At 39.5% G+C, this 24,082-nt stretch overlaps 1 protein-coding gene across 1 annotated transcript in view; it reads right to left on the minus strand.

Annotated features, from left to right (window-relative positions):
* GABRA5 (gamma-aminobutyric acid type A receptor subunit alpha5) overlaps positions 1-24,082 on the minus strand; it is a 122,495-nt gene that overhangs the window by 95,261 nt on the left and 3,152 nt on the right. Inside the window, exons 2-4 of the mRNA XM_069972389.1 lie at positions 17,345-17,466; positions 5,156-5,223; positions 3,107-3,327 (exon numbers count right to left, since the gene is read on the minus strand). Coding sequence (XP_069828490.1) covers positions 3,107-3,327; positions 5,156-5,223; positions 17,345-17,466 — 411 coding nt within the window. The remainder of the gene's footprint in view (positions 1-3,106; positions 3,328-5,155; positions 5,224-17,344; positions 17,467-24,082) is intronic.

The following is a 24,082-nucleotide window of genomic DNA, read 5'->3' on the forward strand; positions in this document are numbered from 1 at the left end:
TTATCCAACATCAGCAGCCACCGCTAATCAAATTCCGATCGTTCGGGTTCGGATCGATTCTAACCCGAACCCGGTTCGCTCATCTCTAGTTATAAACTATAAACTACTTTTACTGCAAATACAATATTTTACATGTCAGGCCCACTAAAATAAGCAAGTGGTCAGCGTGCATGTAGTGTCTAAGCTATATTACTATTAGAGGCTAAATGAAACACATCATTATAGAGCAATCTCACAAATTGTTCAGCACATTTAATTTCCTTTATGTCACTCATTTTACAGTTGATCATCCTTTGAAGCTATTTGTGGTTGTAGCTTGTTAATTTTACTGCTTAGTAATTGCCACAACCGCATTGTAAATGTCCTTACTATTGCCCTAGATTAGCAATGATGTTCTAATTGTAAAGCATCCACTGGACATGTGTTTACTCTAAATTGTCACCTAAGAGGAAATCAGTGGTAAATTATGTCTAATGGAAGATAAATGAATATGCAGAAGCTGACCATCACATGACTGCTCATTTTAGAATCACTGTACTTGACATTGCTTTTTAAATATACACTGTGTTTTGTTTTATTGTAAAAATAAAATTGAAAGTTAAAGCAGACCTTTCAGCAGCTATATAGGGGTAAAAAAAACAATAGTTTCTTCCAGTTCTGTCAAGTTACAAGCCTTTTGGCAGTATGTAAATTAAGTGTCATGGGGACGTTTCCCAACATAGATTCAGACCATCTTCTCTTATTCACCACATCCATGCAGTAAATTAGCCTAGTGGCAATCAGTCAAATAGGGCCATATGCAAGCAAGCACAGAGCTGGTGAATAAGAAAAAATGGGCTGGCTATCTCTGGGCTGTTGCTATGTGAGGGGAACACCCCCTGGGCACTTGATCTTCATTTACATACAACAGTAACAAAAAGTCAACCCTTCTTTACAGGGTGTTCCCCAGAGAGAGGCAGCAGTGAGTAGCTGTCTAAATTTGCTGTCCTGCTTCTCTCAGCTGCGGGAAACACCCTGTAAAGAAGCAGAGATTCCCATCATAATGAGAGGAATCCCCGCTTCTTAACAGGGTGCCCCCGCAGCTGAGAGAAGTAGGAGAACGGTGTCAAGTTTAAACAGTCACCAACTCCTGCCTCTGTCCCTGTTGAGGGGAACACAGAGCAGGGATTCCTGGCGTTATGATGGGAATCTCCACTCCTGTTTCCAAACACCTCAATAACTGTCAGCTGGACAATAGATAAGCTGACAGTTATCTCCCCTGATTTTGTTCAGATACCGAAAAAAAACTTCAAGTACCGAGTAACACTTCCGGGGGAGATTTTGTTCCAATAGCAAACTGTACAAACACCAAGGTATTCGGGAACCAAGATATTACTTTACACCAATTTGCGTGTGTCTCTCTCCCCAGCTAGCCCCATCACCAAAGAGGAATTCATGTTAGGGCTATGTTCACACAACGTATAGAGACCGGCCGTTCCGTGATCCGGTCGGGTCGCAAAACGGCCGGTCTCTGCCTGGATCATCCGGGCCGCAGGGTTCTGATGCGGGCGCATCAGCGCGTAACATTGAATTGCGGCCGCAGAAAACTGACATGTCAGTTATTTGCGGCCCCGTGCAGGATCCCAGCCGGGATCACAATGTGTATACGCTCCGGCCAGGATCCCATGGAACAATAGGCATTGTTCACCCATACAAAGTATGGCCGTTGTTGCCGATGGCAAAAATGGCCATACTTTTATGTAGTGTGAACATAGCCTAAATCTAATTGAGTTCTCACAGGCAACTGAGCCTAATGTATGTGGCCAAGAAGCCTACATAAAATTTTTGCAGCAACTCTTGCTACAGACCACTAAGATGAAAAAAATTAGATGACAGTTCATGTTCTGCATAGGTTACATCTCAGCAGTTAACTCAGCAGTTAACTATTACCACAGGTAGGATTACTGTTGCTGATTTATCATAGAGACATATCAGAAAGAGAACGTCCAACAGCATCCAGAGATTAACTTGATGCTTGATTTATCATGCTTGATAAAGACCAGAACAAGTCAAAACATTTCATTTTTATTCATGTAACTGGATATGCAATAAAAGAAACTTGAGATTCATCTCTGGATGCTGTCAGACGTTCTCTTTTCGGTTGGTTATATAAGTGTTGCTCGCTTGGATTGCTAACCTGCTGGCGTGAATCCCCCATCCTATTGTCTCTGTGGACCCTTTGACTACAACAGTGCTGCTTGAACTTGCTTTCCAAGTATAGCAACAACAGCAGCACAGGACAAATGCAAAGAAATTGATGTAGTGCTCGCCTCACTAAACCGGACCCAGGTTCGTGTCAATCCAGAGAATGCAGCAACAGACAGCACTTCAAATCAAGTAGTGTTTTTATTTTCACCAGAGTGCAACGTTTCGGATCAACAATAGCAGCCTTTCACTGCTTGATTTGAAGTGCTGTCTGTTGCTGCATTCTCTGGCTTGAACTTGCTTTGATATCATAGAGACATGTCAAAAGTTTTGATTGGTCCGAGATCGGAGTGTTCAGACCTGTACCAGCCATGAGAACGAGCGAGGAGAGGACCGCACTGCAGCTTGGTCTGCTCGCCGCTGTCAGTGAAAAGGGTCAGGCTCCATAGACCTTTATTATGAGCAAGACTCCTGCATTATACAGAGCCAGGAAAGGACCGCACTTAGCACGGTCTTTTCTTGGTTTGTTAAAACAATTGTTATGGGTCTGAAAACTCAGACTGATCAAAATTTTTGACATGTCTCTATGACATGTCAAAAGCTTTTTATGATGTCAGGTACACTGTTACTCCTCTCCATGCACCACTTTTCTACATCTACATGACTGCTGTAAAGCACATCTCTGAATAGCTGGTAAAAGAGAAGAGTACAAGCTCAGGCAAGATTACTGTCCTCAAAATGATTTAACAGAAAAATACATATTTAAACACAGGGTTTTATGTAGTAAATCAAATAATAAACAGTATAAAAATATTTACTTTTGTGGATTCCAAGAGAATTAATATTGGTGCACCATGGGTTATTACATTAGGTAATTATCCCAGTAGGTTGGGTCCAGTATTCAAACCAATATTCATCTTACCTCATTGTATAGAGAAGTGTGCCATCATCTTCAAGGCGTAGTAGTTTGTTGGGGGTTGTTATGTTGTGAGCAATAGATTTTTTACCATTATGGAAAAAGGTATCTGGTGTCCAGATTTTACTAGCCAATAGGTTGTTAAGAGGAAGACGTTGCATTGGTCCTTGAAAGCTAAGTCTTTCATCCTTCCAGCTCTGGCGGAAAAATACATCAATGGTATATTCCTGAAAAACGAAGGCACAATTAATCACTCTTTTTATGTAATCAATGTTAGTTTATATACATTCTTTTGAAAGTGCTTTAAAGAGTTCCTGTCATAAAAAATGACTTTTGACATGTCATCAGACATGTCAAACATTATTGATCACAGTGGGTCTCACTGCTGAGACCCGCTGTGATCAGGGGTTATAGCCGGGGAGAGAGCACAAAGGCAGCACAATCCACTCCCTGACCAGCCACTAATTCCGACAATGAAGCCTCATAGACTCACATTGTCGGAATTGGCCGCTACAGAGATATTGTCGAGAGTGAATGACAGGGCTGCCTTGTTCTCTCTGTGACTCCAGATCACAGCAGTGAGACCTGGCTGTGATCAATAACTTTGGACATGCCTGATGGCATGTCAGAAGTTATTTTTAATAATAGGTACTGTTTAATGTGTCATAAGATGTTGACAGTTTTTTTTTTAAAGAGGTATTTTTTCCCAAAATAGTATAGTACTGTTTGGCTATGTTCCCACAACGTTTTTTTTCAGCTCCGTTTAAAATGACGCCCGTTATTTTTAGTCTGAAATAGCATACGTTTTTTGAAGCCAGGCATCCCCTTAGTGCAATGACGGGTGTTTGCACAATATTTTAGTTTGGGGTTACTAATTGGCCTTTGGTTGTGGCTTAATTAATAAAATCCATTGAATTTAATAGTAAAAACGGAGAAAGAACAGTGACAAAAGAAGAACTGTGTGTGAACAACTAATGCATTGAAGTCAGTTAAATTGCTGCAAAAACGGACGTTTTTTTAAAATAGCGAAATCGGACGTTTTTTCTCCATTTTTGACATTGTGTGAACATAGCCTTTCTCTGTAGATGAGCAAACCTTAATCAGTTCTGGTCTCTAAAATTTGGCTACCATATAGATCCCATAGACGGAGAAGTAACGTATATTTTCGTAATAATCATTTAATTCTACGAAAATATACGTTGTGTGAACATAGCCTAATACAGTATTTTTCACTCATTAAAATTGCAAAACCAAAAAGAAAAAGTCATGAAATTATGGAAATCTCATGATCAATAGACAAATTAATGATATGCAAGTCATAAAAAAAGAAATAATCTTCCAAACATCTTGATTTATTCAGTATCGAGTATGTGTGCCATACACACTTGCACATCTTGGCATGCTATCAATGAAGTTATTAATTGTCTGAGTAATTGTGCTGCACTAAATCAACCTGGACACGCCAATCATAAAGATACGACCATTGATGTCCTGCAATTTCCATAGCTCCATGACTTTTCCTTCTTGGTATTGCAATTTCAATTATGAGGAGTATAGAAAACAGCTTAAAGAGACTGTCAGCAGGTTTATGCTGTCCTATCTAAGGGTAGCGTAAACTAGTGACAGAGAAGCTGAACAGAACGATGTATCACTTACATTGTTCTGTGCAGCTGATTCAGAGATATCCTCCTGAATAACATGGACCATAAGTAGTCCTTTCCATTATGTGCATGAGCCCAGTAGTCCTGAATAGTCATGAGAAGCAGAAAACTCCGCCCACCAGCTGCTCATTGGCAGTTATCTATCCATTCTGTATATAGGCAGTCAACTGTCAATAAGGAGGTGGAGGACGAGGGGAGGGGCTAGAATCCTATTCTGCATATTAGGAGAACGGTTGAACAGAATTATACAAGTAATAGACAGATCTGTTCACCATTCCTGTGACTAGACTACAGTGCCCTGATTTAAGGCATCATAAACCTAGTTACAGATTCCCTTTAATTACTATTATAGCTATCAGAGAGTGAATTCTTTCTTTTCTCTAATACATCTTACCATTTCTGTATCTGACACCGGTCCAAAGCTTGTTACATAAATGTCTGTTTTCACTTGAGTAATTCTTTCTAAAAAAAATAAAATAATAATAATAATAATAATAATAATAATAATGATAAATCTGTGATTACATATGGGTAATATTTAATTCACACATGCCTAGAAGGGATATTTATGAAAGGGCATTTTCATGTGTATACCTAGTCATTGAAGGGTGCTGAGCATACTGTATGAGAAGCCTTTGCCTTATTGTTGTGGCATTCTACTCCACTCCCTATGTCACTTGATGTTACTTTTTCCCTAGCTAAACTTGACATCAGCACAATGCTTTTTGGTTCCTGGTAGGGTTGCATCATGGCCCTGCTCTACAGGGATACTGTGCCTTATGATTTTCCTAGTGGCTTCGACTGCTGATGACCTGGAGTTAGAGGTGTGAGAGGCATATTTCAGGAGCGGAGCTGGGGTCCCTCTCCCTGGAGTATAGAACCGGGAAGATGCAGCAAGTGATGAGCAGCTCAATCACTCTGCTGTTTCAGGATGGTGCTATGTTGCAATTAGGATAAAATCTACTTTTTTATTTCTCTAGTGGACATAAAATCTATCCTGAGTTATTAATAAGATGGTCAATATGGATGCCCCTTTGATGCTCTGATATATTTGGTGCCTGTAAGTAGAATACCAAAATAGTTCTTGAGAGTTGTACTCCAGAGACTTTTTTTTAATAAAGTATACCCCACATCAATTTTGAAAAAAGTTAGGAAAAATAAGGTTAATCGCTTTCTAAATATATGAAGAGTTTACAGTTGCAGTTGATGCTCTGTATGCAATGGAGTTGAAATCTTATGAAGTTTATAGTAACAATCAGACATCAAGTGGGTTATACTGTTACTACTAAACAGTTTTTAAAATGTAATTGTATGAAAGGTCTACCATTGCAGTTTAATGTTCTGCATGGAAATGAGAGCTTGTTTTCTGGTACCCAACGTATTTGAATAACTTAAAGCAGGAGACGTCATTGTAATGAGACGATTCCTACTTAAAGGGGTTGGCCAATTTAGAGTAAAATTGTTCAATGTACAGTATAAGTAAGTGTAGTCACTGCACTTACTGATAGCAGCTCCTTTTGTACCTAATAATGCTAAAATCAGACTCTTCTCTAGCCTGGGCTGCCCTGCTCTGTGGTGAGTCTGTTCGTTAGATGGAGGACATGGAGAAGCATGTGACCATGTCCCGCCCCCAGTGTCCACCACTGAGCCTCTTTATGCCTATGGAGGAAAGTGAGGGCAAGGAATGGTCACATGGTCCTCCATGTCAGCCATCTATTAGACAGACACACCAAGTCCCAAGCCATGGGATGATGGAAATCCCAGGACATCACTGATCAGCAAAATATTCAAAACATCTCAATTTACTTAGTATTGAGCATGAGCGGCTGGCACGGAAATACAGCAGTTACATACATTGGCATTCTGAGGTTGGGGTTATTAATGGCTATATGAGGAATGCTCTTCCTGGCTTAATGCACTCAGGCATGTGAACCATTGAGATCATCTGCTGGCAGCTACTTTTGCAATTGCCAAAAATGACTTTCCAGAAGTCCAGAGATGACTGTAGGCCATGTTAGCATGTTAAGGCTACACAGGCTGCTCACAGTAAAAGAAGCATTATGCAGCCTGGCATCGTCATGTTAAAAAATGGTTCTTGGGACACTTCAGAGAAATGGCCCTACTACTGGCTCCATGACACAATCAATATAATGCTAAGCTGTTAGTATACAGTACCTGGAAAAAAAACTAGAGGTGTCTGGCTACTGTGCATTATATCACCCCATACCATTATCCCAGGAGTAGGACCGGTGTACAGTTACAGTACTTCATGAATGACTCTTCATGGTGTTGCTAATGTAGTCAGACTAATCTCTGGGTATTATTGCATCCAAGACAAAAGTGGAACACGTTTAAAAAAAGACAACCATTAAAGGCTCCATTGCTGTCTTACTCTGCACCCTAACCATTTGTCCTTTCGGTGTTGAAATCTTAATGTTGCAGAGGGAATGTTAAATCGCTCTACTGGGTATGGTATAATATATGATAGCCAGCTCCTCTAATCTTCATTCTAGGCACACTGAGAGCTCAGCTTTACATTGATTTGGTCATGGAACCAGTAGCCTGGCCACTTTTTTGAACTGTGCCAAGAGCTGTTTTTTAACTCAACAAAGCCAGGCCACATGTTACTCTGTTTACTGTGAGCAGCTGCATGGCCTAAACGTGCTACAGTGACCTTCTTTTGGATTTGTGTTCCATCAAGCATCTCTAGGATGTCATTTGTTGTAAATTGTAAAGGAAGCTCCCTTCAGACGATCTTGATGATTTGTGTACCAGAGTGTATTCAGTCTGGCAGAACATTTATCTGACATCCATTAATATCCTCATTGATAGCATGCTAAGGTATGTAAGTGCATTTATTTCTACACATGGTACTTATGCTTGATACAGAATAAATTAAGATGTTTTGAATATTTTGTATCCATTTTTTTTTTTCATATCAATGACGTGTCTATCAATCCTGTGATTTCCATAATTCCACAACTTTTCCTTCTTGGTGTTGCAATTTCAGTGTTGAGAAATATATTAGAAAATCAGTCATAGTGCAATTTCCTAAAGCTTTAGCCCACAGTGTCACATAACACAATCTATTAAAATCAGCTGCATAGCAAATGCACAAATATTGGTTCCTGGATAAGCCATAAATCTAAATCTTGTGTGTGTATTATAAGGAGAACAACACTGAAAAAATGCTCACAATTCTTACCGATTACTAAAAAGAGCCAATGTAATAGTTAAAAATGTGCAATAACTACCCTGGCAGAGCACTGTTTTTTTTTTTTTTTATTGAATAATAACAAAAAATTTCCTTGTTCAGTAACTCCACTGTAAGCAAACCTTTCATATAGAAACTCATGAATATGCATGAGGCATCCAGTGATGCAGTAGGAGGTCTATATTCTCAGTAGAAACTTTTAACTTTCCTATTACATAATTAATACAAGAGAAACAAGCTCTAGGCGACCCTAGTAGGTTAGTGGAAAATGACCAAAAACAAAAGGGAATGCAAGGCCTTAAAGGAAGGAAGGAAATAGACCTTACAATTTGCATCTCTTAAAAAAAAGAAAAAAAAAGAAACTAATATGTATCACTATAAGGCTATGTTCACACAACGTTATATTTCAGTGAAGAACTGATGATGATTGCAATGGAATTAGCGTCAGTTCTTTACTGCAGGGGGGTCATTGCATTGACGTCAATGCAATCACATCCGCTGTGTTCACAAATCTTTATTTTAACACCCGTTGTAAAACATGTACATGCCTATTATTTCTAGATGCTGTCCACCGAACAGCGTCCGGAAATAATAGCTGTTCACGCAATGTAAAGTCAGCCGGCGGACGCGCTTTACATTGAAGTGCATGGTTAATTGACTGCAAGTCAATTGTAAAAAAAGAATGTTCCTGTAGCCGATACAAAGGTATCGGCTGCAGGAATGTGCTGAATGCAGCCCGGAGGCTGGCAGTGTAAACATAGCCTTACAGTTCATGAATGTTCATATGTATAATAAAATACATGGGGAGGATATACAAAGACAACTAATGAAATGTAGGCATAATAACATATTGAAAATAGCATTTATAATAAGTTATGTTTGATAAGTATAAAAATAGCATTGCTGGTATAAACAACTGCTGATATCTACTCTGTTCCTGGGCTATGATTCAAACTTTGTAACACAGCTTACAAGCTTTACAGCATGGCAATGCTGTATTTTTAATGTGTGTTAATTAGCTGTCCTGCCAGAATCCACTCCTAAATCCTAAGTGTCAGTCTTTTTTTTTTTTTTTTTTTTTTGGACCACCGGAGTTCTTCTTTAACTGTATAGTACTGGTATGTTCTTATGTTGCAGAGAAACTTTTGGGCTGCCTCTGGTGTCAGTTACTGCCTGCAACCACTTCATCATGTATACATACAGTATGCCTCTTACAAAAAAAAATTACTGTAGCCTATCAAAATTGTTAATCCAGACAATGATATCTTACTACAGGGTTGTTACAGTGGTGGGATACTAAATAGTGTAATGTCACCATACAAAATACAATGTCATGCTTGACAAAGACCTATTGGGTCAAAATGTTGCTGTTGTATGCTCGGTTATGCAATAAAGGCTTGAATTTTTTTTGCACACACTTGGATGGTGCTGGACTCTCTTGCTCTTTAATGTCCTAGAGACATGTCAAAAGTTATGTTGATCAGGGTCTCACTGCTGATTTACCAACCAATCAGAATGACCTGAGAGAAGCTTGCAGTAGCTCCTGTTCGTCGTCCTACTGCTCAATTGGACACAGATGACTAATGGAAGGGAAGTGAAACATGCTAACATCCACTTCTCCCCACTTGTTCTTCTGAGATGTGGAGGGTTTTCAGTGCTGAAAGCCCCGACCAAACAAAACTTTGGATATGTCCCTGTGACTTGTACCTCAAACCCCAGGTAAAGCATGGCAGGGTGATTACACTTTAAATGTCTTTCCAAGCCCAAACTTATCTTAAAATAGGAGTTTCCAACTGCAGCCCGAGCAGAATGTGATGGGCGTAGGCTATGTTCACATTTTTTCAGCTCCGTTTAAAGTGTAAAATAACGAACGTCATTTAGCAGCCTGGCCTCCCCTTAGTGCAATGATGGCTGTTGGTACATTATTCTAGTTTGAGATTACTAATTGCCCTTTATGTGTGTCTTAATTGAAAAGTCCATTGAATTTAACCCTTTAAGGACATGGCCCATTTTCGTTTTTACGTTTTCGGTTTTTCCTCCTTGTGTTTAAAAGGTCATAGCACTTGCATTTTTCCACCTAGAAACCCACATGACCCCTTATTTTTTGCGTCACTAATTGTACTTTGCAATTACAGGCTGAATTTTTGCATAAAGTATACTGCGAAACCAGAAAAAAATTCGAAGTGTGGTGAAATTGAAAATAAAAACGCATTTCTTTTATTTGGGGGAAATGTGTTTTTACGCCATTCACCCTGGGGTAAAACTGACTTGTTATGCATGTTCCTCAAGTCGTTACGATTAAAACGATATATAACATGTATAACTTATATTGTATCTGATGGCCTGTAAAAAATTCAAACCGTTGTTAACCAATATACGTTCCTTAAAATTGCTCCATTCCCAGGCTTATAGCGCTTTTATCCTTTGGTCTATGGGGCTGTGCGAGGTGTCATTTTTTGCGCCATGATTTGATCTTTCTATCGGTACCTTGATTGCCCATATACGTCTTTTTGATCGCTTTTTATTAAATTTTTTCTGGATTTGATGCGACCAAAAATGCGCAATTTTGCACTTTGGGATTTTTTTGCGCTGACGCCGTTTACCGTACGAGATCAGGAATGTGATTAATTAATAGTTCGGGCGATTACGCACGCGGCAATAGCAAACATGTTTATTTATTTATTTATTTGTTTACTTTTATTTAAAACCTGGGAAAAGGGGGGTGATTCAGACTTTTATTAGGGGAGGGGGCTTTTTACTATTAACAACACTTTTTTTTTTTTTTTTTACACATATACTAGAAGCCCCCCTGGGGGACTTCTAGTATATACACTGTGATCTCTCATTGAGATCTCTGCAGCATAGATATGCTGCAGAGATCCATGAGATCGGCACTCGTTTGCTTTCGGCTGCTGCAGCCGAAAACGAACGAGTGCCGAGCCGAGGACGGCGCCATCTTGGACGCGTCCCCGGCCGGCATCAGTAACGGAGATCGCTCCTCCGGGACAAGGTCCCGGAGGAGCGATCTCCCCCACTAGACACCAGGGAAACGTTGCCTCCGGTAATCGGAGGCAGCTGTCAACTTTGACAGCTGCCTCCGATTAGCTAATTAGCGGGCACGGCGATCAGACCGTGCCCGCTAATAGCGGCGGTCCCGGGCTACACGCGGCACCCGGGATCGCGGCACTTCAAAGCGGGGCCGCCGCGCGGCCCCGCTTTGAAGTGCAAGTGAGGACATAGGACGTACCGGTACGTCCTATGTCCTTAAGAGGTTAATAGTAAAAACTGAGAAAGAACGATGACAAAAGAAAAACTGTGTGAACAACTAACAAAAAACGTCCACTGTTTGCAAAAGACTTCCAAAAATAATGATCATGTTCATTATTTTGCCGTCCGCAGTAAAAACATCCGATATTTAATGCTTTGTGTGCATTGGACATCCGTCTTCCTATTGACTTCAATGCATTGCCATTACAGTCAGTTAAACAGAAGTTTTTTAAAATATCAAAATTGCCCGTCTTTTCTTTATTTTTGACATTGTGTGAACATAGCCTTAAGCAGAAAAAATTTTGGCAATCACGAAGACTACCTGCTGTGTAGTCACTGCATTCAAGTGAGGTAAGTAATATTTTCAAAGCTCCAATAAACTTAATTGTACAGTGTACAAAAAGGCATATTAAAGAGGACCTGTCACCCCCGGTGCCTGGGTGACAGGCTCCCGACCCCCGCTAAAGCCCCTGATACTTACTTGATCGCGCCAGGTCCCGCTTCTTTGGCCGGTCCCGGGACGGAGATATCCCCGCGGGAAGCCCTGCACGCCGCTGAGATGAGACCGACGCTCATAGAGTGAATGGTGAGTCCGACGCTCCATTCATTCTCTATAAACGTTGGACTCATCTTGGTGCGCTCAAGTAAGTGTAAGGGGCTCTAGCGGGGGTTGGGAGCCTATCACCCCGGCATCGGGGGTGACAGGTCCTCTTTAAGCATTCATGAAATAGGAATAACAAACTATTTGTTAATGATAAACAATATTATAATATAGGTTTCTACATTAAGTTACTGCTTCCCCTTTAACCCCTTAGCGACCCATGACGTATCTGATACGTCATGGTGCCGCTCGGGGTGTTCAGAGCGGGGTCCCGCCGGGACCCCGCTCTGAACGGCGCTGATCCCGGCTGACACGTGCAGCCGGGCAGTGCCTCTATTAGCCGGCGCGGGTCCCGTTGCCGCGCCGGCTAATTAAGCCTCTAAGTGCAGCTGTCAAACCTGACAGCTGCACTTAGAGGCTCAGGTAAACACATCCCTGGTGTCTAGTGGGTCAGATCCGTTCTTCTGCCCGTGCCGGGCCTCAGCGTCGGAATGACGCTGATCCCGGCTCGGCAATAGATTGCTATGGCCTGCAGCAGGCCATAGTAATCTATGACCGATCTAATCGATCTTTGCTGTGTATATACACAGCATTGATCTCTATGAGAGATCAGTGCTGTCTATATACAAGTCCCCCAGGGGGGCTTCTAGTTACAGTAAAAAAAAAAAAAGTAAAAAAGTGTTTTTATTAATAAAAAATCCCCTCCCCTTAATAAAAGTCCAAATCACCCCCCTTTTCCCATTTTATAAATATAAATTAATAAATAAATAAATAAATAAACATATTTAGTATCGCCGCGCGCGTAATCGCCCGAACTATTAATTAATCACATTCCTGATCTCACACGGTAAACGGCGTCAGCGCAAAAAAATTCCAAAGTGCAAAATTACGCATTTTTGGTGGCATCAAATCCAGAAAAAATGTAATAAAAAACGAACAAAAAGTCGTATATGCGCAATCAAGGTACCGATAGAAAGAACACATCATTGCGCAAAAACTTACACCTCACACAGCCCCATAGACCAAAGGATAAAAGCGCTATAAGCCTGGGAATGGAGCGATTTTAAGGAACGTATATTTGTTAACAATGGTTTGAATTTTTTTAGTTGTACATGTTATATATCATAGTAATTGTAACGACTTGAGGAACATGCATAACAAGTCAGTTTTACCATAGGATGGACGGCGTAAATGCAAAACTCCCCGAAATCAAAACAAATTCGTTTTTTTTTTTCAATTTGACAGCGCAAATGATTTTTTTCCGGTTTCGCAGCATATGTTATGGAAAAATAATGCCAGTCATTGCAAAGTACAATTGGTTTCGCAATAAATAAGCGCTCATATACGTCTCTAGGTGAAAAAATGCAAGCGCTATGGACTTTTAAACTTAAAATGGAATAAGCAAAGGCGCAAAAACGAAAATAGGCTTTGACCTTAAGGGGTTAATACAGTATTGTACGGTCCAAATAGTCAACTGTCAGAAGTTTTTAATTACGGTAATTAAAAAAAAATTACATTTTAATTTATATATATATATATATATATATATATATATATATCAGACAATATATGTATATATATATATATATATATATAATATATATATATATATATTATAATTGTCTGGTATTGTTCTAGCATGGGTAATATCTAATTTGGAATAATGATTTTTCCCCCCTTATACACTTTAGTCAGAAATGCTTAGTAAACATGAATTTTTCAGATGAGAAGAGATGCTTGAATTATGTACTGTCACATCTGTCCACAACACTCCAATAAACCAGGTCCAAGAAATAAGGGCCTCCTGAACAAGCTCTTCTATATTCTCAGCAGGACTTTCCTGCCCGTATAATTATCACTCTAGGATTTCTGATTGCTTGTATTAAAAATTTTATTAGATCTGACAGTCTTATTTATAGTATTTGTTTTTCGAATGTCCAGATAATAGCATTAGTTTGGTGTCAATCTTTTTGTTACATTACCTATCCAGAGCCTAAGTAATCATGCAAATCTGCCACTGTTGAGAAAATTAGCCTTTACAGCTTAATTAAAAGCAACCCTGACCTTTGTGTAACCACAGCAACTAAATAACTGAAGTGTTAAAGACTGGTGTACTTGACATATTACAATAAAAATATATTGCGTTTTTGTTTTGCTTTCATTCTTATTAGTCACATTTTATATACATGTTTATGTATTTAGCATGCTGTAGAGTTGTCACCATTCACTCAATCCCAAAATTATTTAAGGTATTATAATAATAATAATTGTATAGGTGACACTGACCATAAACAGTGGTCCCCCAAGTCACAATATTAATTGGTTTCAGACCAAAATACTATGGAAAACTGATAATTGGTTTTAAAGCACCAAAATGTCATCCCAGAAGGTATCCATCCCAGAGTTTTGCAGGAATTAAGTACTGTGTTAGAAACACCCTTGTTCCTAATATTTATAGATTCTATAATAACAGGGATTGTTCAACAAGACTGGTGCATAGCTAATGTGGTACCAATATTCAAGAAAGGGTCAAAAAGAGATCCCGGAAACTATAGTCCTGTAAGTCTGACATCTATAGTGGGTAAAGTATTTGAGGGTTCTGTAAAAGATGCTTTACTAGAGTATGCTAATTAAAGTAATCGTATAACACAACACCAACATGGGTTAATGAGGTATCAATCCTGCCTGACTAATCTGATCAGCTTCTTTAAGCAGGTCAGTTGTAGAGCTGACTTGGGGGAGGCTGTGGATGTTGTGTATCTGGACTTTTCAAAGGCATTTGATACTGTGCTGCATGAAAGGTTGGTCTATAAAATGAGGATGCTGGGACAAGGGGAAAATATATGTAAATGGGTAAGTAACTGGCTGAGTGATAAAAACAGAGGGTGGTAATTAATGGAACATACTCTGATTGGGTGACAGTTAATGGTGGGGTACTGCAGGGCTCAGTATTGGGGCCACTTTTTAATGTTTATTAATGAGATATTTCTATGTAGAGGACTAGAGCATTTACAGATCATATAGGGCCCCAGAAAAAAAAAACAACTGAATATGTAGACAGGCTATGTTACAACGGCCATGATTCCCACGGGACTCCCGTTGTCCTGCCTTCTGTGGAAATTCCAGTCAGATTGTATACACCTAGTATACACTCCGGGCGGGATCCCTCACGGCGCCGTAGAAAACTGACATGTCAGTTTTCTACGGCCATTATTCAGTGAATAGCGGCCACAGAAAACCCGTCAGTTCACACAATAGAGCGAGCGTCTCCAGCCGCTCGCTCTATTGTGTGCTGCGGGGACTCTGTGCCCCGAAAGATCTTTTCAGAGACCGGCCGTTCCATGACCCGGCCGGGTCATGGAACGGCCTGTCTCTTACAAAGTGTGCACATAGCCTCAAACTGTCGGTAGCATTTTATGTTGAGTCTGGTCTCAAGTTACAATGGTACGATGGTCCAGAAAGAACCATTGTATGTTGAAAATATTGTAATTTGAAGCTGTTTAGTGACAGTTGTTTTTCTTTTTTAAATCTAAATTATATACTATATAGTTTGTTTCTAAACACTGTCATTGTAAAAAAAAAAATCAAATCGTTTTTTTCCACCCTTTTTAATAGAAGGAGTACATTTCCTGGACATTTCATATCTTACCATATAAAGGGTTTCTTTGTCTCTTTCCTTAAAAATGCAAGTTATTGTTGGTAGACAGTGCCATAGGGGCAGGCCTTAACAACAGTTTTGCTCAGTATCTCCGCAACCATTGGTGCCATAGGCCTCACCCACTTCATTATGTCATCGGCGTCCAAGCCCCTCCACAGCATAATTGGAATTGGCCGACCTAGAGGCCCCCTCTGATTCGGCTGTCACAGAACAGGCAAGGGCTATGTCTCGTCTCAAGGTTGGCTCATTCTGATAAGGGAGAGGCCTAAGTTTTGATGATGTCACAGAGGGGCATGGCCTATGGTGCTGATGTGGGCAAGGATATGGGGCATGACATCCATTTAACCTTGTCCCTACGGCACTCTCAACCAAGAACTACATGCATTTTTGAGGTGAGAGGCCATCAAGAAATACCTTATACAGTAGCATATGAAATGTCCAGAATATAAGCTTATGAATGGTGCTGAGAGCTCCTAATATGGAAAGGGGGTGACAATATCACTTTAAAGTTTAAAATATACATTGAAATATTTTAAGTTGACTCTGGAAATTTATGATTTAATAATAGAGGATGACAGTTTGTTATACCATCCACAACTATACGATATGCTATCATTACCTGTTGGAAATTACACCATACAAACGGTGCTAAAATATGATGTTGCAAAGCTGAATCATATCTATAGTTATGTTTTTTTTTACATAAATCAGTACTATAATAAAGTTCTTTATAATCTAACATTTGCTATGTGTAGATTGTGGATATGTTCACACACTGTCAAAATGACAGCCGTTTTTATTGGACATTTATTGGTCAATAAACGGCAAATAATGGTCGTTATTTGACATTCTTTGCACAATGACACAGTTATTATGAAAGACAGAAGTAATTTTTACATGCTGTGATCCTAGCTATAAACTGCAGTTTTTTCCCACCTGTTTGCACATTGGTTTAATTTCCCTCAAAATGTGTGTGAACATAACCTCAGAGTGAATATTATTTTATAAGTTAAGAGAGGAGAGTAGTATGTCTCCCTCAGTTATGGTATGTGTGCATGTAACTTCTGGCAGCACAACATGTAATGCACATGTACAACAGGCTTTAAAGTAATTGTTTTTTTGTGTTTTTTTTTTAATATACTGGTAAAAGTAGGCCTAACATTAAAAGAACTTTTGATATGTCGTTCAGGCCTAAAGCAAACAAGTTTAGTTGTTCCTGTGTGCCCAGGTTTGTACAGACTAAGAGAGACCATCAGCTAAGTATAGGATCCAACTCCCTTGAAGACCTTAACGTGGTGTGTTCTATTCTATTTGATCAAATTCTTTGCTAAGAACTTCATTTTTTATTTAAAAAAAAAACACTTTAGAACAGGTTTTTATCGTGTGTTCGCTGAAGGGAGTATATGCTGTGACTCATGACACTTGCTGTTTGCTGCAACATTTCTCTATTTATGTCATCAGGCATGTCAAAAGTTACTGATTACAGTGGGTTTCATTACTCAGACCTGCTGTGATGAGCCAGGACAGCACAATCCACCCCACCCCATCCCTGGCTGTATCTCCTGATTTGCTTAGGTTAGGTTCACACAGCTTTTTGGAGTCCATTTTTTGCAACTTTAGTCCTACAATGTAAGTCTTTGAGGCTACTTTGATGGAACTGGTGATCTGCTAGGGAGTGGAACAGCCTGTTTCTGTTTTATCTCCCGAGCTATATCTACTGATCACAGTGAACACAGTGAAATCCACTGCAATCACTAACTTTTGACTTGCCTCATGACATGTCAAGAAATATTTTTAAAGGCAGTGGCATATTGTAAGTACGTTGTAAATAGTAAATCTTTACCTCCAAGCCCAGGCCGTAGTCTATTGTCGTAACCATCCAGCAAACCATCAAGTATTCTGGTAAATATGGTGATATTATCATTTGTGTCCTCCTTGATTGAAGCAGTAGTCATCTGCGGAGTACTGTTTTAACATAGATGAGAATATCATTTTAAAAGAGCCAGAATTTACTAATGAATTAGAACTTAGTTGTTTTCTCCCATAAAAAGCATTTGATTTAGAATTTTATCTCAAAATCCCAAAAAAGCAATTATATATTGTAGAGAAGTACAGGCACTTCTCTGCTAAGCTGTCAATGTCAGCTTTAATTTGTCTCTCTGTGTCTATTGTGTGGACCATTTATTCCAACAAGTGAAAAAAATGATATCAGACATGCATGATCCCTCATTATAATTGTAAAATATATCAGTAGCACTATAGACTTCATGGTACTCTACAGCTCCTCATGTTAGAGCAGATGGAAAATAACAGCATAATGTAATTAGAGTATAATTAGTGTAATTACAGGACATCTATCATGAAAATTCTGAATCTTTGAGCAATACATCTAAAAATTGCCTAATCCCCTAATGTCATAGATAGAACTTACATTACTTCCTCTTTAAATTATCGTTAATGCTGTCTGTACATTAGTACACTTATATAGCAGCTTGTATGGATAATCACAGGGGTGCATACATTCATGTAAAGAAAAGAACGCAAATATTAAATATGTGTTACTGTTCCCCGCCAGATAAAATTATTTATAATAAAAAAATGTCTCATTCTACTTCAATGGGGAATGGGGAAAATAATTTTGATACCCAAAATAGGGAAAGACCCACTGAAGACGGAATTATATAGACTGATTTCCTAGAGAAATAAAAATGTGAAGGTATTTGCGAAAGTGCTGGCGAATAGACTATGCAAAGTGATGAAAGAATTAATCTCTGAGGACCAGACAGGCTTTGTACTCAGTCGTAACACCAAGAATAATGTCAAAAGACTTTATTAGAACCTCCAACTGGCAGGGGATTTGGGAACCCACTCCATCCTGTCCTTGGATGTCACTAAAGCCTTCGATAAGGTGGAGAGGGAGTACCTTTGGATGGTAATAGAAGAGATAGACCTGGGGGTAAACTTCATACAAATGGTACAGTTGCTATATAGGAACGCGAAGGCCACAATAATTGTAAATGGTTTATTCTTCGCCCTTAGCATTAAGCCTTTGGCCAATTTGATTAGAACAGATCCAGAATTAGTTGGGTTTGGAGCAAGGGGTTAGGGGGACAGGGTGTCACTCTATGCCGATGACCTTTTCTTGTTCATCAGAGATCCAGAATTGGGGGTCTTGAGGGTCAAAGGCCTAATTCAGGAGGTTGGTAGTTTTTCTGGGCTCTCTGTGCTCACACAGTGCTCTCTGCTGACATCTCTGTCTGAGACAGGAACTATCCAGAGCAGCAGCAAAACCCCATAGAAAACCTTTTCCCGCTCTGGACAGTTCCTGTCTCGGACAGAGATGTCCGCAGAGAGCACTGTGTCAGACTGAAAAGAAAACTACATTTAGTTTTGGTTGAAAAAAGATGCCTTAAGAGGCAGTCACCAACTTGGGGCACACTATAAGCCAGAGTAGAGAGCCACTTAAAAGCAGTCACTTTTCACTTTTTATGACTGTCACATAATACTTCAATAGTAATACTCTAAGCCATGTTATCCCAGTGTATCTTTTATCTGCCCTATCTTATATACTAATCTATTGTAATACCTGTTTTAGTGTTATAAGTATGTTAAGTTCACGGAAAGCTATAAAATGTACAGCATGTAGCAGTACTGTATTTGTGTACATTTACAGGCTTCATAATGTTAGTAAAGTACATGGATTAAGCATTACCATTTTTAATGCTAAAGCCTATCTGAAAATGCAATTTAATTTTATCGAAAAGCACTGCCTTACCGAATGTGTGAGCAGATAAAACCTAATGGAATCATTTGCTGATGCTAGTTCAGCATCTGTAACTGAAGTATGATCCAGATAAATATCACCAACACACTGTAGTGAACCTTCAAACTCTGTTACAGGAGAACACAGCTGTTCCAGGCAATAACTTCCTGACAGAAATGGAATGTTAGCGTGTGTAATTGAGTTTGATATATTACCCCCTTTGGGGATCTATTGCTGCGTTTTAGATTTTTTAACAAGAGCAAATCCATAAAACATCATCCATATTTAACAGACATGTGAATGTTATTTTGCATATGTCCTTGTGGTTTATTTCTGAGGATATCTTAACATATTCAGGTCTATTAAGTCAATAATCATATAAAAAGAAACCATCCACTTTTCTGTGTCATTTAACACAACTCTTTCTGTAATTTACCAATACCTGTGTTTTAGATCATAGCTTTATGGTACTGTAACCATCGCACTCTGTCATTGTTTTTTTATAGAAAAAACTCTGCACATGATCATTGCAAGTAGAGATGAGTAAATAAAGCAAATCTTACAAACCGAGATTTGTAACGAACCTGTTTGGAAAGATGTCAGCCACAGAATTGAATACACATAGGAAACAAATGCTTATCTGTCCTCCTATGAGACCCAGGTGTCTCCAGCCACCTCTAGCCTAATCAGCCAATCACTGACTGAGACAAGACAGCGCCATGGCCAGTGATTGGCTGAGCGGGCTGTCACTTTCGATCTCTCACTCTGTTTAGGCACTCACTGACTTAGATGGGATAGCGCCACGGCCAGTGTGCTGTCACTCCTGAAATGATAGTGACAACCCACTCAGTCAACCACTGGACACAGCGCTGTCTTTGGGAAGAAGACATAACATTCCATATATACTTGTATTTGTAATTATCAAGCTAATTTTGCTTTAATGCAGTGAGAATAGAAACCACAGTTCCTGCCCAGTTATCCTTGGCTTCCACAGCATGTTCCACTCATTCTACATAAGTAGGTCTGTGACTGATCAAAACACTGGATCTGCTCCAAAACCAGAAGGACAACAGCTGTAACTATACATGATTTGAAAAAAATACTCTTCAAATCTTGTTACATTCTGCTTGACAACAGCTCGCTAAGCCAATCACTGGCCGTGGTGTTGTCCCGTCTCCCAAGACATGAGTGACAAAAGCCCGCTCAGCCAATCGCTGACTGACATGGACAGGAAGTGTTTGGATTACATTGGGTGCAGAAGGATAGTCCAGGAAACATAAGTTATCACGTCACTTATACAACATGTATAGCTTTTGTTTTGTTTTTTGTTTTTGCTTACCAACAGTTTTTCTTCCTCCTTGAGGAAATAAAGTGACTGAAGATGCTGAATGATATTATTATTGTGTGTTTAGAATTAACAAGGTAGCAAGTAAAAGTGAATGGAGAAAAAGTAATGACTAATTTAAGACAAGATACGACCTTCATGTTTGGGTAGTTTCTAATTTTGGAAAGGTATTAGAAAAGCATAGGAAGCAGCAGAGGAAAAGCGGGTTATGGGTATGCTGTTCACTGAACAAGAAAAAGTAATGATCAGCATAAACAATATGAAGGATAGAGGGAAAATGATTCAAGTACAGGATGAGAGATGGGATAAAACTCCAAATCTGGTATTACAACTCAAATCCATTAAAGTCCTTAGGAAAGAGCTGTAATGTCACACACAAACTGTGAACAAGTATAGTGCTGTTTTTTCGAGGCATCTATGCGTAATTTTTTCTATATCTGGATAACTTCTTTAAGGCATGAGATTGGAAAGAGAAACAAGAATGTTAAACTGCATGTGTTGAGACAAATAAGGGTTTAAGCATACATTATTTTACCTTTAGTGTGCCTGTAGTTTATAACTTTACATACTGATTACTTATAAATTTCTATAATTTATATGTGGATACACTGGTTTCTTAAAGTGAACCTGTCAGCCAGGAAACCGAGGTCTAACTCACCCTACTCCTTAATAGAGTGGCAGATACTTACCCCCTCCTCCCAGTGACTATCCAGATGCCAGTCCTGTCACAGAGAAATCAACACAGCTTATCTTTGCAGTGTTCCGTGATTTCCAATGGATATCGGACTCATCTCTGATCATTAGCATAATGAGCAGGAAGATGCAATTTATCAACAACGGGATCGACATCCGGATAGTCACCGGAAGGAGGGGGTAGGGTTAAGGGTTACGGTGGGTTCATCCATGGTAATAAGGTCCTAGTTTTTTTTTTATTTAAAAAAAATAAATAAAAAACATAAGAACAAGGGGGCACTATCTGAGGTTAGGGTATGTTCACACTGAGTAAAACAGGCTGAATCCCGCCTGTCTCATAGTCCTTTAGCCAATCTATGGGAGACCGAGCACTCCTCTGCAGCCGCCGCTCTCCGCTCAGAAAAGTGGCATGTCACTTCTTTGAGAAAAGAGCGGCGTCAGCAGAGGAGCACGGGCCCTCTCATTCACTCACAGCGAGACACTGAGCATGGCGGGATCAAAAAGAATGGTTAACCATGTTTAACATGAATGAGCTGGGTCTGCCAGATTGTATATTATTGAAGCTCATTGCTGTTTAAACAAAAGATTTTTTTTAACCCTTTCCCGCACGAGGACGTAACTGTACGTCTTAGCGCGGGTGCGGGCGTTAAGAGCGGGGTCGCTGCGCGTCGCGGTCCCGGGTGCCGCTTGTAGCCTGGGACAGCGGGTATTAGCGGGCACGGTCCGATCGCCATGTCCGCTAATACAGTAATCAGATGCAGCTGTCAAACATGACAGCTGCATCCGATTACCGGACGTTGTCCCGGAGGGGGACCGCTCCAAGATGGCTCCGTCCCCAGCTCGGCACTCGTTTGTTTTCGGCTGCAGCAGCCGAAAGCAAACGAGTGCCGATCTCATTGATCTTTGCTGTATAACTATACAGCAAAGATCTCAATGAGACATCAAAGTGTGTATACTAGAAGTCCCCCAGGGGGGCTTCTAGTATATGTGTAAAAAAAAAAAAGTATTCTTATTAGTAAAAAGCCCCCTCCCCTAATAAAAGTTTGATTCACCCCCCTTTTCCCAGGTTTTAAATAAAAGTAAATAAATAAATAAACATGTTTGCTATCGCCGCGTGCGTAATCGCCCGAACTATTAATGAATCACATTCCTGATCTCGCACGGTAAACGGCGTAAGCGCAATAAAATCCCAAAGTGCAAAATTGCGCATTTTTGGTCGCATCAAATCCAGAAAAATTTAATAAAAAGCGATCAAAAAGTCTTATATGCACAATAAAGGTACCGATAGAAAGTAAACATCATGGCGCAAAAAATGACACCTCACAAAGCCCCATAGACCAAAGGATAAAAGCGCTATAAGTATGGAAATGCAGCGATTTTAAGGAACTTATATTTGTTAACAATGGTTTGAATTTTTTACCGGCCATCAGATACAAGAAAAGTTATACATGTTACATATCGTTTTAATCATAACGACTTGAGGAACATGGATAACAAGTCGGTTTTACCCCAGGGCGAATGGCGTAAAAACACATTCCCCCCAAATAAAAGAAATGCGTTTTTTTTTTTTCAATTTCACCACACTTTGAATTTTTTTCTGGTTTTGCAGTATACTTTATGCAAAAATTCAGCATGTCTTTGCAAAGTACAGTTAGTGACGCAAAAAATAAGGGCTCATGTGGGTCTGTTGGTGTAAAAATGCAAGTGCTATGGCCTTTTAGGCACAAGGAGGAAAAAACGAAAACGCAAAAACGAAAATTTGCCTGGTCCCAAAGGGGTTAAAAAAGGTCTAGGAAAGATTACAGACAATGTCCAAGTAATCTGTGTGTGTGTGTCCTGCCCATTCCATTATCATTACAAGGAGCCAGTCAACTCACACAATGAAGGTGGGCAGTGCTCCCAACAGTGTTCTGCACCAAGGATTACTTGGTTACTAGCAAGGGAACGGCGCAGAGGAAAAATATGAGACATACCTTCCTCCTCGGCGCCCTGTGACAAATAGGGGCCATCAGTAGGTTAGATGCTTCTAACCTGCTGATAGTTCCCCTTTAAAGACACCTGATGAAAGGTACGCTTTAAGTTAGATATTTTGATAAATAGTCTCTTATGTCAAACCCAAGTTAAGACTGTATTAAGTGCTTATTGACATCTGATTACACATAATTTACTAAATCAATGCAGTTATGTTTGAAGGGTAAAAACAAAACATTTTACACCCACTTCATTAATTCTAACTACATCACTCCAGCGTCTTCATTAAAAAAAACTGCTAAGGATTGCAAAAATTAGACAGCATTTTGCTTTGATACACATTTTACAGCAAAGCAAAACAACATGTAGCTTTGAAGTGCAAAAGTTAGAGCAGTTTTTTTTTAAACCAGCTCTATATGACCTTGAACAAATCATTTAATCTCAACTTGCTTTCAACTCAATGAATTCTATATGCATTGCAGGCAAATATTTTATGCTTCTTTAGAATTATTTGCTCGGCTTTGTAGTCCCCTTCTGCATTTTAAAACAATGTTGTTAGGATACTTAAGTTCATTTGCATTGCTAAGGCTAGGTTCACAGTTTGTTTTTGCTTTCCGCTTACACATACATTTAGGCTATATTCACACATGATATTTTGGTCAGTTTCTCTGTCATAATTTAAGTCTCTTTTTGAACTATTTTCAACCCATTCCTGGTTTTGGAAAAAAAAAATGCTGATACAAAAAGACGCTTTTCTGTACATTAAAATTTAATGTGCTAAAGCAAATGCAGTAAAATGGATGCAAAAA

Source organism: Dendropsophus ebraccatus, chromosome 5 (genome assembly GCF_027789765.1).
Source record: "Dendropsophus ebraccatus isolate aDenEbr1 chromosome 5, aDenEbr1.pat, whole genome shotgun sequence".
NCBI classification, from domain to species: domain Eukaryota; kingdom Metazoa; phylum Chordata; class Amphibia; order Anura; family Hylidae; genus Dendropsophus; species Dendropsophus ebraccatus.